This window comes from Euprymna scolopes, chromosome 40, assembly GCF_053919585.1.
Source record: "Euprymna scolopes isolate OS-2025 chromosome 40, ASM5391958v1, whole genome shotgun sequence".
Taxonomy (NCBI): Eukaryota; Metazoa; Mollusca; class Cephalopoda; order Sepiida; family Sepiolidae; genus Euprymna; species Euprymna scolopes.
Window position 1 is genome coordinate 51,123,789 of NC_136521.1, and position 17,152 is coordinate 51,140,940.

The 17,152-nt window shown below is 33.1% G+C and overlaps 1 protein-coding gene across 1 annotated transcript in view; it reads right to left on the reverse strand.

Annotated features, from left to right (window-relative positions):
* Nucleotides 1-3,470: 3,470 nt before the first annotated feature.
* The window catches only part of LOC145265564 (RNA polymerase I-specific transcription initiation factor RRN3-like), a 55,828-nt gene continuing 42,146 nt past the window's right edge, over nt 3,471-17,152 (reverse strand). The window contains exons 12-16 of the mRNA XM_080121539.1: nt 16,012-16,190; nt 10,965-11,073; nt 8,207-8,350; nt 5,830-5,905; nt 3,471-4,375 (exon numbers count right to left, since the gene is read on the reverse strand). Of these exons, the coding sequence (XP_079977665.1) occupies nt 4,178-4,375; nt 5,830-5,905; nt 8,207-8,350; nt 10,965-11,073; nt 16,012-16,190 (706 nt within the window). The 3' untranslated portion in view covers nt 3,471-4,177. The remainder of the gene's footprint in view (nt 4,376-5,829; nt 5,906-8,206; nt 8,351-10,964; nt 11,074-16,011; nt 16,191-17,152) is intronic.

Genomic DNA, 17,152 nt, shown 5'->3' on the forward strand with positions numbered 1-17,152 from the left:
AATCGAATAGTCGTTTTCAAATTTGTTGCCATATGAAATAACTATCTGGAGATTGATGCAAACTCTAGCGAGCACATAAGACTTTAAATCTTAATTTGCAGCATAAAAGTTTGGGACCGACAAGCAAAGATGTTACATTTCTGAATTTTTGAGATGATTACTTATTCGTCTTATTTGGATTCATCGGACTACTGTTCTCGTCTTGAGTGTCATTTTCACAACATTTCGGTGGATGTAACCGCCGACCTTCTTCAGGTGTATCTTGTCAAACTCTGGAATCTACACATATTTTCGGGGGATGTAACCGCCGACCTTCTTCAGGTGTATCTTGTCAAACTCGGGAATCTACACATATTTTCGGGGGATGTAACCTCCGACCTTCTTCAGGTGTATCTTGTCAAACTCGGGAATCTACACATATTTTCGGGGGATGTAACCGCCGACCTTCTTCAGGTGTATCTTGTCAAACTCGGGAATCTACACATATTTTCGGGGGATGTAACCTCCGACCTTCTTCAGGTGTATCTTGTCAAACTCGGGAATCTACACATATTTTCGGGGGATGTAACCTCCGACCTTCTTCAGGTGTATCTTGTCAAACTCGGGAATCTACACATATTTTCGGGGGATGTAACCTCCGACCTTCTTCAGGTGTATCTTGTCAAACTCTGGAATCTACACATATTTTCGGGGGATGTAACCGCCGACCTTCTTCAGGTGTATCTTGTCAAACTCGGGAATCTACACATATTTTCGGGGGATGTAACCTCCGACCTTCTTCAGGTGTATCTTGTCAAACTCGGGAATCTACACATATTTTCGGGGGATGTAACCGCCGACCTTCTTCAGGTGTATCTTGTCAAACTCGGGAATCTACACATATTTTCGGGGGATGTAACCTCCGACCTTCTTCAGGTGTATCTTGTCAAACTCGGGAATCTACACATATTTTCGGGGGATGTAACCGCCGACCTTCTTCAGGTGTATCTTGTCAAACTCGGGAATCTACACATATTTTCGGGGGATGTAACCTCCGACCTTCTTCAGGTGGTGTATCTTGTCAAACTCGAGAATCTACGCACAATTTTGAACGGAACCCTTTATTTACTCTTGATCTGTCAGGCAAAGACACATAGCGCAGTGGTTAGATTACTTGGAAAAATCAATTGTAAAAAGTGATATTCACCTGAAGGTTAGAGGTTCAATTCTCAGTGTGGGTGACTGAAAAATGCAATTGCGAATTAATTAGAATTTCTTGCCTTCGGGCCGGGATCAAAGTGTAGTATCTGTTCTGCAGATGCTGCACTTAAGATAATTTGTCCCGGTCAATGGAGGGGAAACCCTCTATATTGAGACAATTATTATTTTTGGTCACAACCAGAGTGCCCCTTTTTACCCTACTTTTAGGGGAGCTGGTTGGTCCCCCCCCCCCACATTAAAAACGGCCTTGTGCCTTATTTGCTTTCGTGGGGAAGCAAATAAATACAATTAGAACCTCTATCTAGTCATGGCCGAAGGAACAAGAGCATGCTACCCCCTTGAAGTAAATAAAGCGTTCAAAATTATTATTCTTTTATATACTAACGCATGTCCACGGTGTTTCCTACAAGCCGCATTGATATCGCCTTCAAACACAACTACTTTTATAATTCGAATTTGATGGTATGAATAATCGGGCTGATTTCCTGAAGAGCTTCCATCGCATTTTGATTTTGCAAACCGATAATTTTCATGTGCATTTCACGTTCTTGTTATGCTGATCGATATCCGAAGTGATGATTGCTTCATCATCTCGAGAGTTAGTTTTTGTATTAATTTCCACATTTCAATTTTTTTTATTTTGACCACTGACCTTAGGCATTTAGTTAAAAAAAAAAAAAAAGAAACCCCTAGGCATTTAGTTAAAAAAAAAAAAAAAAAAAAAAAAAGAAAAGAAACCCTTAGGCATTTAGTTAAAAAAAAAAAAAAGAGAAATTTTTGGTAAATTTCATTTGCATATTGAAATAGGATATTATGAAGAAAAAAAAAAAAAATTTTGGTTCTTTTAAAATTTTTACTTGGTGCTTCTTCAGACTGGCACTTTGTGGCAGCAATTAAAAGTAAAAAGAAAATACAAAAAAGTCTGTATGATGTACGCACTCATTGCAAAACGAAGATGTCATATTCCAAAAATCACATAAGTCGTTTCTTATATTTCTTTTACACTATGAACAATGCTTTAAGGAAACTACATCCTTCTCAAAAAAAAAAAAATCAATTTATTTTAAGTTCTATCACTTTCTTTAACAGTTTTAACCATTTCCCATGAAATATATCGGAAACAACACAAAGCGTAGAAAAAGTTTTTATCTTCACTCCTACGTTGTCGGCTAGATTATTTTTAGTTTTTGAAAAACATTTCTTAAATAATATCGCATTTCTATATGCGAATGAAATTTACGAAAAATTTATTGCATTTTTTACTCAGTAATGCCCAGGGGGTTTCTTCCTGGCAAGTTTTTAGTGCTTCTGTATTTAAATAATAAAAAAAAAATATTGAATTTCAAATAAAACAAAATGGTACCCATGTAATTGTCATGTCGCAAATAGTAACACAACCAAAAATTACAGAAAGAAAATTAATTAATGAAAAAAGACATTTGTAAAATCTAGCGATTTGGTTTCGAAATCTTTGATTTGAATCGGAAATTTAAGATTTCAATTTCCCGCCAAAATTTAATCAGTTATTTTTTTTTTTTTAAAAAGAAATAAAAATCCAAACAGTTAAAAAAAAAAAAAGTTATCTTTTTAAAAATTCACAAATTATGTATATACGCTATGCTTATCTTTGTTTTCTGAATAAATTCTGTCGGCTACACATGGTGTTTGAACTGAGTTACTTCCTCTTTGCTTACATTATGTGACCCAATATGCCCACCCCAGCGAGTAACTTTATTGAAGTATTTTTTATCTTTATAGAAACTGTTTCTCACAAATAAGTTTCTACCTTATGGTTTCCCATAATTTTTGGATATGTTACTATTTGTGACATGACAATTACGTAGGTAGCATTTGTTTTCCTTGAAATTCAATATTCTTTTTGTTATTTAAATATGGAAGTACTAATTTTGTTTTTTGTCAAATTATTTATTCATGTTTTAATTAAACGTAACTATCAGATTGAAACTATCGCAAGAAATACAAATATATAAATTGTTTTCTGATATTTTACAAAAAAAGCTATTCGATGAGCAATTTGAAAAAAAAATGGGTGTTTATATTTTCTTTGTTTAAAAATGTATAAGTTATTTATTTATGACGTCCGATACAGTTTGAGGCTAAACCTGTTCTTTTCAAAGGCAGCAGAAGCAGGTACAGAACTGAAACCTTTCTTTTGTTGTATCAAAGACTGTTAACCCTGCATTTGTCCCATGAGGTATTTTATCACTCAAATTTTGCTTAAGTGTTTATGATTCCTAGTTGGCAACTTATTTTTTTTTTTTTGCTCTTCTGACTCGTGGTATGGCACAGTTGTATCTCAATTTTCCGTGGAGGTAGACATCGCTTTGTCCTTATGGGGTGTCTATCTATTGACCCCAGTTGACCAATGTAGGTATGATTTTATGATTTACATATTTTTGCATTTTTCCAGTGGGAATGAAAATTTGAACATATAAGCACTCTGTAATATTTAATGTTTTCGTATTTTCCTTATCATCATAAGATTTCATGGGATTATTATTTCTTTACAATTTATTATTCTTTCAATCTTGTAACTATCTCATGTAATATCTTAATTTTTTCCTTAGTTTTATAATTCATTTTACTGTATTTTTTATATTAACAAGATACAAGTGATTCAAACTGTTCAACAAGGACTGTAGATATATGCTGAACCAACAGGATAATTATATTTTACAAAATAATAAAACTATAAACATTTTTGTATTGGAATGTATAAACACCTCATGGGACTAACCATGATTGGATCATTCAGGTGACTAACGCAGGGTTAAATAAATGTAGATTCCATGATGAAAGGCAATAAGCATCGTTCCAAAGAAGGTCATGAGCAAGAAGGCAAGGTACACCTCCGCGGTGTACTTAGCCGTGTCACACCACATCAGAAATGGTGCTCTGTTTCTAAAAAAAAAAAAAAAATTAAAAAAAAAAGTTCTTTCTCTTACAAAATCTGCTCTCATAAACTTTCCATCATCGCTTCAATCACTTGTTTTTTCATGTTGAATAATCGCTGTGGGATTTTTTTCCCATTTTTGTGAAAATTACTTGCGGCATTTGTGTCACCGGAAGCCAATGAGAGTCCATCTTCACTTAAGTCATCCTGCATCGAAGAATCACACGGTTCAGGTGGAAGAAAATCAACATCATCATCATTCTGAAAAAAAAAAAAAAAGAGTATTTTTTTAAAATCTTAGAAAATTCGAGGAAGCTTAGACTGCGGTCCTCAATTAGAAAATATGCATGGGAAGGAGTAAACTTGAGGTGCATTTAGTTTTATATGATCCCTGTTGATGTCCACTGGTACATGAACCCCAAGTGAATAATAATAATGGGACCTGTGGAAATTCCACAGGGGACTCATTAATACGTAATATATTGATGTTGGCATTCTGTGTATGTTCAGCGTAAATGGAGATGCTCTGATGTTATTGTAGTTTTCTTTGTTAAAACTGCAAAAGTATTTATCTAAGCTAGCAAGGATGCCCGGTGTAGCCCGGTTATAAAAGTACGCTTAAATATGTTATTTTAATTCTTGCAGATTTCGCATATATTAGTATATTATTATAGAGTTAATGTTCTATCGATTTTTATAAAGTTGTGAATTCGAAAATAAAAAATATATACGTATGACTTGGGTGCATCAGCTTGAATCGAAATCGAAGCCAAATCTTATGAAAAGTTGGCCTAATGGTTATCGTACCTGACTCACTGTCAACAATGGACCGAAGCCTATGGAGAACACTAACCACGGCATGAACATGATTTGCAAGTCTGCACAAGTTTACGTCACAAGAAAAGAGAGAAAAAATGCATCACATGGCGAGGAAGAGAAGCAAGTTGTGCATCGCTTATGGAATGTGAGGACTAAAGGACATAAAATAAGGGAAATGAGACGTCCACTTTCTACTCTATTGGGTGGGTCAGTTTGTTCGTAAAACTTTGGCCTATTACACCGTACGATACATGTTTGAAGTTAAGCAACGATGAACCTGACCGGTAGCAGACGGGTGACCATTTGGGAAGGCTAGGCACTGTATGTACTGAGTGCAAGATGAATATGTGAATACGAGGACGAGAAAGTGTCAGATGGTGGGGAGACAGTAACTTTTAAAAACCGTGTGTGCGTGAAAAGACTTTGGAAGTATAATGAAATGCATAGTTTTGAAAGAACCACAAATAAATTTATTTCATTTGCACTTAAAAAAAAAAATAAATAAAAAAAATAAATAAATAAAAAAAATAAATAGATAAAAAATAAATAGATAAAAAAATAAATAAAAAAAAAAATAAATAAAAAAAAATAAATAAAAAAAAAAAAAATATAAAAAAAAAAAATATAAAAAAAAAAAAAAAAAAAATAAAAATAAAAAAAAATAAAAATATAAAAAAATAAAAATATAAAAAAATAATGCCGAGTCAGATTCTTATTTTTCCTGTTTTATTTGTTTGTTTCTTTGTAGTGTTACCAGGCAGCGTGTGGATCTGAGAGGTTTGAAGTGTAACGACAGTTTACAAGTAACGGGCACGTTACTCCCTCTCCCTCAATGAAAAAAAAAAAAAAAAAAAAAAAAAAAATAAAGAAACGTATGTATCAAATGAGTTACTTACCATTGCTTGTACAGTGGCTGTATTCGTTTCTACACTGTCATATTCACGGTAAAGAGGCTTTATGAATTTATTTGTTCTGTTAATTAAAAAAACAAAAAACAAAATTGTTTAAATGAAATGATAAAATATATAATGTTCTTCGCTTGAGTGCTGTTTTCACAGTATTAAAAAAAAACAAAAACAAAAAATAAAACGATCCAACCTCTGACCTTCTTTAGGTGTATCTTGTCAACTGAGGAATCTTTCTGTCAAACTCAAGAATTTGCGCAGAATTTCAAATGGAAGCATTTATTTAATAATCCACGAGGGTACCATGCTCTCGTTTGATCAACTATGATTCGACGGAAGTTCTAAGCAATTCACAATTGTAGTTTGCGTATCGCCTGCACTGAGGATTTAACCATCAACCTCCAGAAGAGTGTAACTTTACAACAAAATTTTACTAAGTAGTCTATTCACTATATCAAGTGTCCTTGCCGACAATCTATATACAATAGAACCCTGTGATACGACATTAAAAATTAGTAACAAAATACAGTACAGTATATAATACACATGTATATAATCAAATAACATTATATATAACACTGTAAGGTGGGGCAAATAAGATAACAAGGGGCCGGAAAAACATTATATTCCACATTGTAACCTGGAAAAACCGTATCCTAGGGTTCTACCATATCTTTAAAAGTGAGAATGTGTGTGAGGACACTTTTCAACCATTATACTCAACAAAATTTTGTATATAGAATATTCAGACACATGGAAAACTTAACCAGTTTTCATCTGGATAAAAAGACTGCTAAGGGATCATCAGATTTTTATCTGTTTGTCAACTATTTCAGGATTGCGCATACACGAATTGTTCATATAAGATTACTTAAGAATAAGTAAGTTTGAAAATACTTTTTAAAGATTGTGGCAAGCTGGCCTAATGGTTATTGTACTTGACCCACTATCTTTAGGTTCGATCTCAGCTAAAGTATTTTTTTTTTTTTTAACTTACAAAAAGTGAACTGTTTAGAAAAATCATAATACTTGCATAATACATGTCTCAGTTTCTTTCTGTTTTTCTTTTTTTAGAAGAATTTAATGTTACGTTTAATACCGGGCACATCTAGTATAAATTTTAGTCTTAAACCTATTTTGTTTCCTAGGTGTACAATTTTACTATTTATTATATATCACCATGGCTGTATTCATTCGATCAAGTAGTTTATTTCAAATTTTAGCAACAGTGATCACGACAGAGTCATGTTGCTAATTCTAGGGCCAGGTGAGATAACTATTGAATTCTTGAAGTTTGTCAAAATTTAATGAGATTTTTTTTAGTTTTTAATTATTTTAAGTATTCTTTTTTTCCTTGTTATTTTTTTTCTTTTAAAAAAATCTTTTCAAAATTAATAAATTAAATTATTAGAACTTCATGGGTTTTGGAAAACTTCAATAATTGGATGGAGTTATCTCCCCTGGCGCCTCTCTCCTCATGGCTGAAATTGTCAACATGGCTCAGATGTGATCACTGTCACTAAAATTTGATTTTCTACTGTAAAAAAAAAAACAAAAAACAAAAAACTACTGGATCAAATTTTGACAAAATTTGGTAAACTTCAAGAATTAGATAGAGTTATCTTCCCTGGTGCCCCCTCCCCCTCTTCATAGCTGAAATTGCTAAGATGGCTGCATCGTGATGGGTTTCACTAAATTTTTTTTTTTTTCTTACAGAGGAAAATCAAAAAGAAAAAGAAACTACTAAGCGATTTTTTATTTCATAATGGAGATTTTACTTTATCTTGTTTCTTTTGTTAAACTGCATAAGCACGAAAATAAATATTTGCAAAAAATGAAAAAAAAAAGAAAACAAAACAAAAAGAAAAAAGAGAAAACAAAGAAAAAAAAAGAGGAACAAAAAAGGAAAAGAGCAAAAAAAGAGCAAAAAAAGAGAGGAAAAAAGAGGAAAAAAGAGGAAAAGAGGAGAGAAAGAGGAGAGAAAGAGAGAGAAAAGAGAAAGAGAGAGAGAAAAGAGAAAAAGAGAGAGAAAGAGAGAGAAAAGAGAGAGAAAGAGAGAGAAAAGAGAGAGAAAAGAGAGAAAAAAGAGAGAAAAGGAGAAAAAAGAGAGAAAAGAGAGAAAAAGAGAAAAGAGAGAAAAAAGAGAGAAAAAAGAGAGAAAAGGAGAAAAAAGAGAGAAAAGGAGAAAAAAGAGAGAAAAGGAGAAAAAAGAGAGAAAAGGAGAAAAAAGAGAGAAAAGGAGAAAAAAGAGAAAAAAAAAACAGAGAAAAAAGAGAGAAAAAAACAGAGAAAAAAGAGAGAAAAAAGAGAAAAAAAGGGGAAAAAAGGAGAAAAAAAAAAAAAAAAAAAAAAAAAAAAAAAGGAGTACCTTGGTAAGATGCAAGGGTCAAAGGGGAAAAAACAATCCAAACGTTTTTTTTTCTCGGTTGTAAACACTTCAAGACAGTCATCCTCTAACAACTCCCGCTTGTTCCGTTCAATAATTGTATCACACATCGCCAACTGATGGAGGCTGAAAATAAAAATTAAAACTTACAATAATTTTTTATCAGAACACATTAAATATCACTTTCATACATTTAAAGGTTGCAGTTATTTACACAAAATTATCTGGCACTTCTAAACTATGGGGACAAAATTTCAGAAACCGTAAAACTGAATTTCACATGAAAATAATGACATCTATGTATTCCTTGTATTTTAAGATGATTATATCCAAAAACTACGAAAATCGATATGGTAGAAATTATTTATTAAAGAAAAAAAAAAAAAAATAAATAAAAAAAATAGAATTTGATGAAAACAATCGTAAGACACAGGAGAGTTTAAAAGAGAGGTAATTTTCCGTTTTGATTTAAACAAGATGGCGGCATTTTTTCACCTGCTAACACGATTAAAGTTGTTTTGTTTAATAATTTGGTTATATTCAGGGAATTTTGACAGCATAATTTGGAAGCTAACATTGTAACTTATTAGAATTGACAAAAAAAAAAAAAAAAAAAAAAAAATCAGTTGAAACTGAAAACTCCATTTATCAACTACAAAATCTCATCCCAATTCTGTAGAAGCACCAATTATCTTTTCATGAGCCTGGTTGCTCCTCTCATAATTACTGGAATGATGGAAATCTTCCTCAGATTCCGGTTTCTTTCATGCTATACATAAGTATATGTATGGAGTATTGTTGCCACATCTGGGCTGTGCATCTACCACTAGTCTCTCCCTCTTAGATAAGGTCAAAAAAAAAAAGAAAGAAGAGTTGTCAATCTAATTGGTCCCACTTTATCAACTAAGCTCCAGTCCCTGTCCCATCACCACAATGTTGCATCACTACTGTGCCTGTTTTACAAATATTTTAATGGAATGTGTTCTGGTGAATTCGTTTAACTTGCACCTCCTCGTCGTACATATCCCCGACAAACCCGCTTAGCAATAAGATCTCACCTGTGGAACGACTATAACTCTCTTCCGTTTGCCTGTTTCCCACCTGACTACAACTTGGATTTCTTCAAGTCCAACATAAACAAATTCCTAATGAACCGCCCCCTTAAATAAGACACTTTATCAAATCTACAATACTAACTATTACTTTAATACTATCCCATTGATTACTGTATATGCAATAACCCTTATCCCCTAGCAGCTTCCGGGCCTTGATGTAAAAGTGACCTCCATGTAAAAAAAAAAAACAAACAAAAACAAAAAAAACCCTCTTCACTGTTGATGCCCCTAAATGCCAGAAAGCTTTCTATTCTAATAGTTTCTTCCTTCTAGAACAGCTAGACTTTGGAATTCCCTTCCTGCTGCCTGCACATATACAGAAGTGTAAACGTTACATTTACATAACATAAACAAATATCTTGTTGCTCTTTCCTAAACATGGTCACAAATAGTAGACCCTTACGTCCAAGTGGAGATATGCTTTATAAGGGGTGAAAATGAGTATAAAAAAAAAAAAGAAAAGTATTTTGCGATCTTCTTCCTCTCAGCAGTTTTTAACCCAGCATCGTTACTAACACTAACTTCTACTAGGGTTGTTTCTCCTTATCTCACTAAACCATGTCAGATTTAATAGCTCGTTTTCTTGGTACGTTACTGTAGGAATTGCATAGTCATAGTGGATTGGGTGCTCCTTAAGACATAGTTGACCAATCGATTTTTTTAAATATACCGTTTTAAGTAAAAACAATAATACATACTTAAACGCCATGTGGAAAATAGTAATATATCCAAAAATGGTGCAAATTCATTGAGTAAAACAACTGCTATTGTGTTTTTAACAAAAAAAAAATAAATAAATAAAATAAAAACAAAATAAATAAATAAGAAAGCCTATCGCTTTAGACGGCAAATACTGCAGCCATGACACTAAAATATCCCGTTCGGAGTTATGTCCCCTGCATTTAGACGGCTACTTTGTAAGGTTATATTGATACTTATTATACAAACTTTAATTTTTGGCAATTATAATTTAAAAACAATTTTATATGAGCTTGCACGTATATGGCATAATCTAGAGGTACGATTTTAACAAACTCTATGCATTAAATTAGGCTGTATTTCGGCAATAAATCGTTGAACGCTGTCTTCCAAATATCCCCAAATAAAATAATTTCATTTGCAATGAAAGAAAATAGAGTTGTCAATTTACAGTCTGCTGCCTAAAAAAAAAAAACTATATGTATATATATATATATATATATATATATATATATATCTCTTAACTTTCTTGAAGTTTTACATTTGGATTTTACCGTCACTGGATTTTTTATCTTCCACCAGACTATCCATTCATGTGTAATCACCTTTTTCTTTACCATATTCCCTCTGCTTAACTTATTTTGTTTTCAAGTAAGATCTTTGACTTACTTGTTGTTTCATCAAATACTTCTGCATGCAAAATCCGATCCTGCATTTTGCTAATTCCTACCCTCTGATAAGAAGGAGAGTATTTCTTCGAAACTCCACGGATTAAGGACTATCCATTTATTTAGTGTTTCCTTTTCAGATTAAATGTTTTTAACTCATTTCAAAGTGTTTTTTAACATTTTAACAAAATAAGGGAAAAATATATATATATATTAGCATATTGGTTGGTGTTGTCTGGTCATAAAAGCATAACTTACCGCATAACACAGGCAAACTTGTCAACTAAATGCTGTGAACAAAATTTTAGAGGATTCAACTGGCATGTGACAATCCGTTGGAAATTCCAAGTCGTCATTCGATTATAACCTGAAAAAAAAAAAAAAAAAGGGGGGGGGGGAAATAAATAAAAAATAAGATAATCAATAGCAGGAGTTTGGCATAAATAAAAATATATTTTTCATTAATTCAAATATTTAAAAGACGTGGCTAATCACGTATGGAGAGAAAAAAAAGTGTGTGTGTGCGGGGTTGGGTGATGAGGGTTAGAGCCCCATCTTGTTGCCTAGTTGAAAGGTGGCTAATTACAAATTCTTCCCTCTTTGTCAGAAACATCATTCATGGAATGTGAGGACTAAAGGACAAAATAAGGGAAATGATAATTGTGAGGCTGACGAAAATAAACCCAATGTCCACTTTCTATTCTATTTTATGCCAGTTTCTTTGTAACAATTTTGCCTATTACACCGTGTGATACATATTTGTATTAAACTGAGGTTTTTACGATTGCACGTTATATATATATATATATATATATATATATATATATATATATATATATATATATATATATATCCGGCACAATCGTGTTCACACACCGGTTCTTGCCAGATCATTGAAGCTAAGCAACGAGGAACCTGGTCAGTGCTAGAGTATCTGGGGGTATGTTTAACCTATTAGGGAAGATGCACTAGCAGTGTCAGAAATTTCGTGAAAATAGTGAATAATTCCACCCCATCTTTCCAAGCTTATAACTCCTCGAAAAATGTAATTCAAGCCCTAATTTTTTTTTTCAATTAAAGGAGCAAGGACCAAGGTTTTATTAAAAAAAAAAAAAAAAAAAAAAAAAAAACAATGTGTTTTTTTTTAAAAAAAAAAGGTTTTAAACTTCGGACTTTACAGGTAAATTTCTAAAAAAGGGATTTTTTTTTTTGTTTTAAATTTGAATATATTATTTATTGACCTTTTCTCTTCAATTTGTGATATATAAAACTATTAAACATAAATTAATTATTTACATTTTAAGAGAAACTTGAAAATGTGTGACACTTACACAAATGGGGGGGGGGGGCGTGAATTAAAAAAAAAAAAAACGTGTCTAAAATATTATATTCGGTTTATTGGAAAGAACATAAAATTTCACATTGACCCTGAAAATATCGTAAAAATAGAATCAATAGAAAAATTTTGATAGATTTTTAAAGTTTAAAAATTGAAAAATATTGAGTTCGGAAAATTCATTACTGCTTTTAAAAAAAAAAAAAAAAATATTTCTATTACTTTTAAAACAACTGTAATAGTTTATTTTGGAAGTATAATCCATAAAGAAAATAAATAACCCACTTTTAACAGAGAAATTACGAGATTTTCATATTTTATTCGCAGTTTCGTGTTAGGGGTGTCAAAAATTCATACAAAAATTCTGATACTGCTAAAGATGCACTCCAAAATGAAAGCACCGGAAAACTACCTTCCTGAGATTACCATGGCTCTGCAATTTGGAGAGTTGCGGTCGCCGACGACAATGTTAAAACAACAGGGTCATTGATGATGAGGGTATCTATTAGAGCAATCAACTCGTGCATTTTATTAGTTTTTTTTTTTTAGTTTTTTTTTTACAGAAAACATGGAAGCTAACAAAATCACAGCTCCTGTGATCATGAGTTTAACAAAACTAAAAATTAAATTAAATTTTAGACCTTTTCTTTTTTTTTATAAATATGTTAGTAATAATATTTTAGCATTTGTTTGATATTTTTTTTCTAATCTTAAACAAAAACTTAATATACGAAACCAGAGTCATTAAGGTAAGCGGATTTTGGAATTATGACAAAGAGAAAGTAGTAAAGCAACAATACAAAATATTTTTGTGTCAAAACTTTATCGATTTTTGAGGGAAAATAACTTCAAACATTGAAAAAAATTCAATATTTGTCAAATTGTATACTTCAGGTTTCTCTGGACGTTCAAGTATGAGAGTATTTGAAGGACCAAATAAATTAGGACACAAAGGAAATTTCCAACTTGAACCTGTCGATAAAGCTGCCGTGACAAGATCTAAAAAGTTAATTGTGCTAGGAGAAAGGCAAGTTCGGAGCATAAAGTGCAAAGTTTGACACAAGACCTTGGGAGCAGTCAAAGAAATTGGAGCCCAGATCATTAATTACAGCACTAGCCATTGGCTGCTCTTGAATGACCAATCACATACGAGTCCGAAGGAGGGGTGTTTCCTCCATGGTCATGGCGTTTCCTCTTATTCCTCCTCTATGGTCATGATGTTAAACCACTGGTCGACAGTCATGGATTGGTTGACCAACCAGAAAGTGCATCTGCTAAAAATCAGGTTCATAAAAAGAGGGACACCGAATTGAGAAATAGAGTTGGTTCGTTGACCGAGAACCAAGTCCCTTATCGACAACTCTGACGCCGTCATATCTGCCGTTTTTGACTATCAAAAATTTCCCACCAGTCAACCATATTCTCTCCATATCTCCAGTATTAAATTTTTTTTTTTTTTATCAAGTTTTTTTTTACACATATTATTGTAACACCAACGTGTTTCAATAAATCTCGTCATTGTTGTCGATTGTCCATTTTCTACTTTTCCTTTGGAGTCGCCGAGTCTGTTTGGTAACTCCAACTACAAGAACTGAACAGTCTTTTAAGGCCGCATTACCTCAAGCCTTCTTTTGTGAAACTATTCTGACACAACATGGGGCATGAAGGAAGGTTTGAATGGCTAAAACTTCATGTGGTAGTCACAAAAACCTGACTACTCTAGTATTGTGACAAAGACAGGACACGAAGGAAATTTCCAACTTGAACTTGTCGATAAAGCTGCTGTGACAAGATCTAAAAAGTGCTAGGAGAAAGGCAAGCTCATTCTAACCTCTATTGCTTCAACATCCCATGACCAGAATAACATTCTTCCACAATCAGAAAATAGCGATGAAACTGATGCAGATATGCTAAAGGCTATTATTTTAACACAATGTAAATCAGGACTGGTTACATTTTAAGAAAATAAACCAAATCAAAATATACACTTTTAGCGCATTATTTAGATGCATTGATGGAAGTGAACAAAGCCCAACATTATTCACTGGTCCACTTGGAAAATTATGTGGCAGCACAGGGCTCTACGGACAAATTTATCTTTAGTTGACCTTTGACAACTAAATATTTTTGTTTTCTAGCCAAACCCACATGATTTTTAGAATATGACATCTTCGTTCTGTGACGAGTATGTACATCATAAAGATTTTTCTATGTTTTTTTTTTAATAAGTGTAATTCTAAATATACAACAAATTTTATGTTGATACTTGAAGGTATAAACATTCTAATTTCTTCAGATGTTTTTTTTTAAACAGCCTTCGTTAAAAAAAAAAAAAGAAAAAAAAAGTATATCGTTCTATTAAACTTTTATTGTTTAAATAATTTAACTTTGTTTTATAAAAACAAAAAAAGTTGAAAAGATATTTTTCACTCAGTAGTGAGCTTTGGAAGATTGTCAGTGAAAGAAATACAATCGCCAAAAGATGAGCGTTTCATTATTTCTAGTTGCAACTTTGAAAAATCACTAGAAAATGCAACTGTTTCACTCGCAACATAGTCTTCTAAGATAGCAGTTAACAGGAAACTGATTTCACTGAAGATCAAAAAAGTACTTTTAAAAAGGGTAAAACCAGACTGAATTGGATGTGAGAGAAAAGATATTTTTTTCATGCTCTCTCTCTCTCTCTCTTTTTCTTTCTTTCATGCTCTCTTTTTCTTTCTTTCAAGCTCTCTTTTTCTTTCTTTCATGCTCTCTCTTTCTTTCTTTCATGCTCTCGTTTTCTTTCTTTCTTTCTTTCAAGCTCTCTCTTTTTCTTTCTTTCAGGCTCTCTCTCTTTCGTTCAGGCTCTCTCTCTCTCTCTCTTTCTTTCAGGCTCTCTCTCTTTCTTCCTTTTTTTCAGGCTCTCTCTCTCTCTTTCAGGCTCTCTCTGTCTTTCTTTCTTTCAGACTCTTTCTTTCTTTCAAGCTCTCTCTCTCTCTCTTTCTTTCAGGCTCTCTCTCTCTTTCTTTCAGGCTCTCTTTTTCTTTCTTTCAGGCTCTCTTTTTCTTTCTTTCATGCTCTCTCTTTCTTTCTTTCATGCTCTTTTTCTTTCTTTCATTCTTTCAGACTCTCTCTCTTTCTTTCTTTCATGCTCTCTTTTTCTTTCTTTCTTTCAAGCTCTCTTTCTTTCATTCAGGCTCTCTCTCTCTTTTTCTTTCTTTCAGGTTCTCTCTTTCTTTCGTTCAGGCTCTCTCTTTCTTTCGTTCAGGCTCTCTCTCTCTCTCTTTCTTTCGTTCAGGCTCTCTCTCTTTTTTTTTTGTTCAGGCCCTCTCTCTCTTTCTTTCTTTCTTTCAGGCCCTCTCTCTCTTTCTTTCGTTCAGGCTCTCTCTCTCTTTCTTTCGTTCAGGCTCTCTCTCTCTTTCTTTCGTTCAGGCTCTCTCTCTCTTTCTTTCGTTCAGGCTCTCTCTCTTTTTCTTTTGTTCAGGCCCTCTCTCTCTTTCTTTCTTTCAGGCCCTCTCTCTCTTTCTTTCTTTCTTTCAGGCTCTCTCTCTCTTTCTTTCTTTCAGGCTCTCTCTCTCTTTCTTTCGTTCAGGCCCTCTCTCTCTTTCTTTCGTTCAGGCTCTCTCTCTTTCTTTCTTTCATGCTCTCTCTCTTTCTTTCTTTCATGCTCTCTTTCTTTCTTTCAGGCTCTCTCTCTTTCTTTCTTTCAGGCTCTCTCTCTCTCTTTCTTTCTTTCAGGCGCTCTCTCTCTTTTTCTTTCTTTCATGCTCTCTCTCTTTTTTTTTTCTTTCATGCTCTCTCTCTTTTTCTTGTTCTCTTCCACGTGAATCTGATTGACCTACCTCCAGCTACAAAGTTTGACATACATCAGCAACATAACCCTTGAATTCTACTTGCACTAACCAACCTGCACAGCAAAATCAAAATTTTCAACATGCCGGCGTAACCCGGGATAGATTACATATCACTACTACTACTACTACTACTCACCTTTGGAAGATTCGAAAATGCTTCTGTGTCGAAAAACAACCACATAGAGAACGGCCTGGCATAAATAGTAAAAGGATCCGTGTGAAGATAATAGATTACTTTTATCTTTTGGAACTGCCACCAAATCGATGTAGGAATGGATCCAATTGCAAAACTCATCAAGACACATTATTATTGAGCTGGAAAAGGAAAACGGAAATCTCAATTTGCATAGAAACAATTGGAACGTCTGAAAACTAGAATTCATTTCTGTTGTGGACCGATAAGGGGTCCGGAAAAAAAGGCACAAACTACGAATTAAGTGAAACATATACAATATAAATACAGGGTATAAAGAGAGCACTGTACCGTACTAACCTTACACAGGTTGAAATGGCTTCTTCCGAAGGTGGAAGTTTCATGGGGTTATGAAATTCACAAGCAGTACTCAGTTATATGTTTCAGAATTTATTTACACGTTTCAAAACAATTTTGATATATATATATATATCAAAATTGTTTTGAAACGTGTAAATAAATATATATATATATATATATATATATATATATATATATAAGTATAAAATATATTTTAGTCATCGACATACAGACCTGTTTCGTTGTATCACAACTCATCAGTGCCGCTAGACTAACACCTCTCCCAAGCCGAGGATCGAACCTAGAACCGTCGTGATGACAGTCGGCAGTCCTACCCCCTTGACTATGGAATCGGTGGCCGAAATTAACCTGTCCGAACGATTATTTAAATAAACATTCGTCCGCTACTCGTAGAGGGCTCAAACGTTTGTTTGTAAACAAATCGCGAGCTTCGCATTATTTCAGCTAAATTAAGTAGCGAATAAGATAATTTACGAGAGTGCTCTACCAAAGAGGGGAGCTTTATATATATATATATATATATATTTAGTTGGAATTCATTATTGAGATGAACATAATTTATTTATTGCGGACTATTATCCTTATCTTTTTCTTAGTTGTTGTTTCACGAACCTGACGAAGGCCAGAGGAATAGTTGGCCGAAACGCCGTGAAACAACAAAGAAAAAGATGAGGATAATAGTCCGCAATAAATAAATTAATTTTGATTATATTTTCAATATTTAAAAAATATCCTAATGGTATTTTTATTAATACTTAAAAAA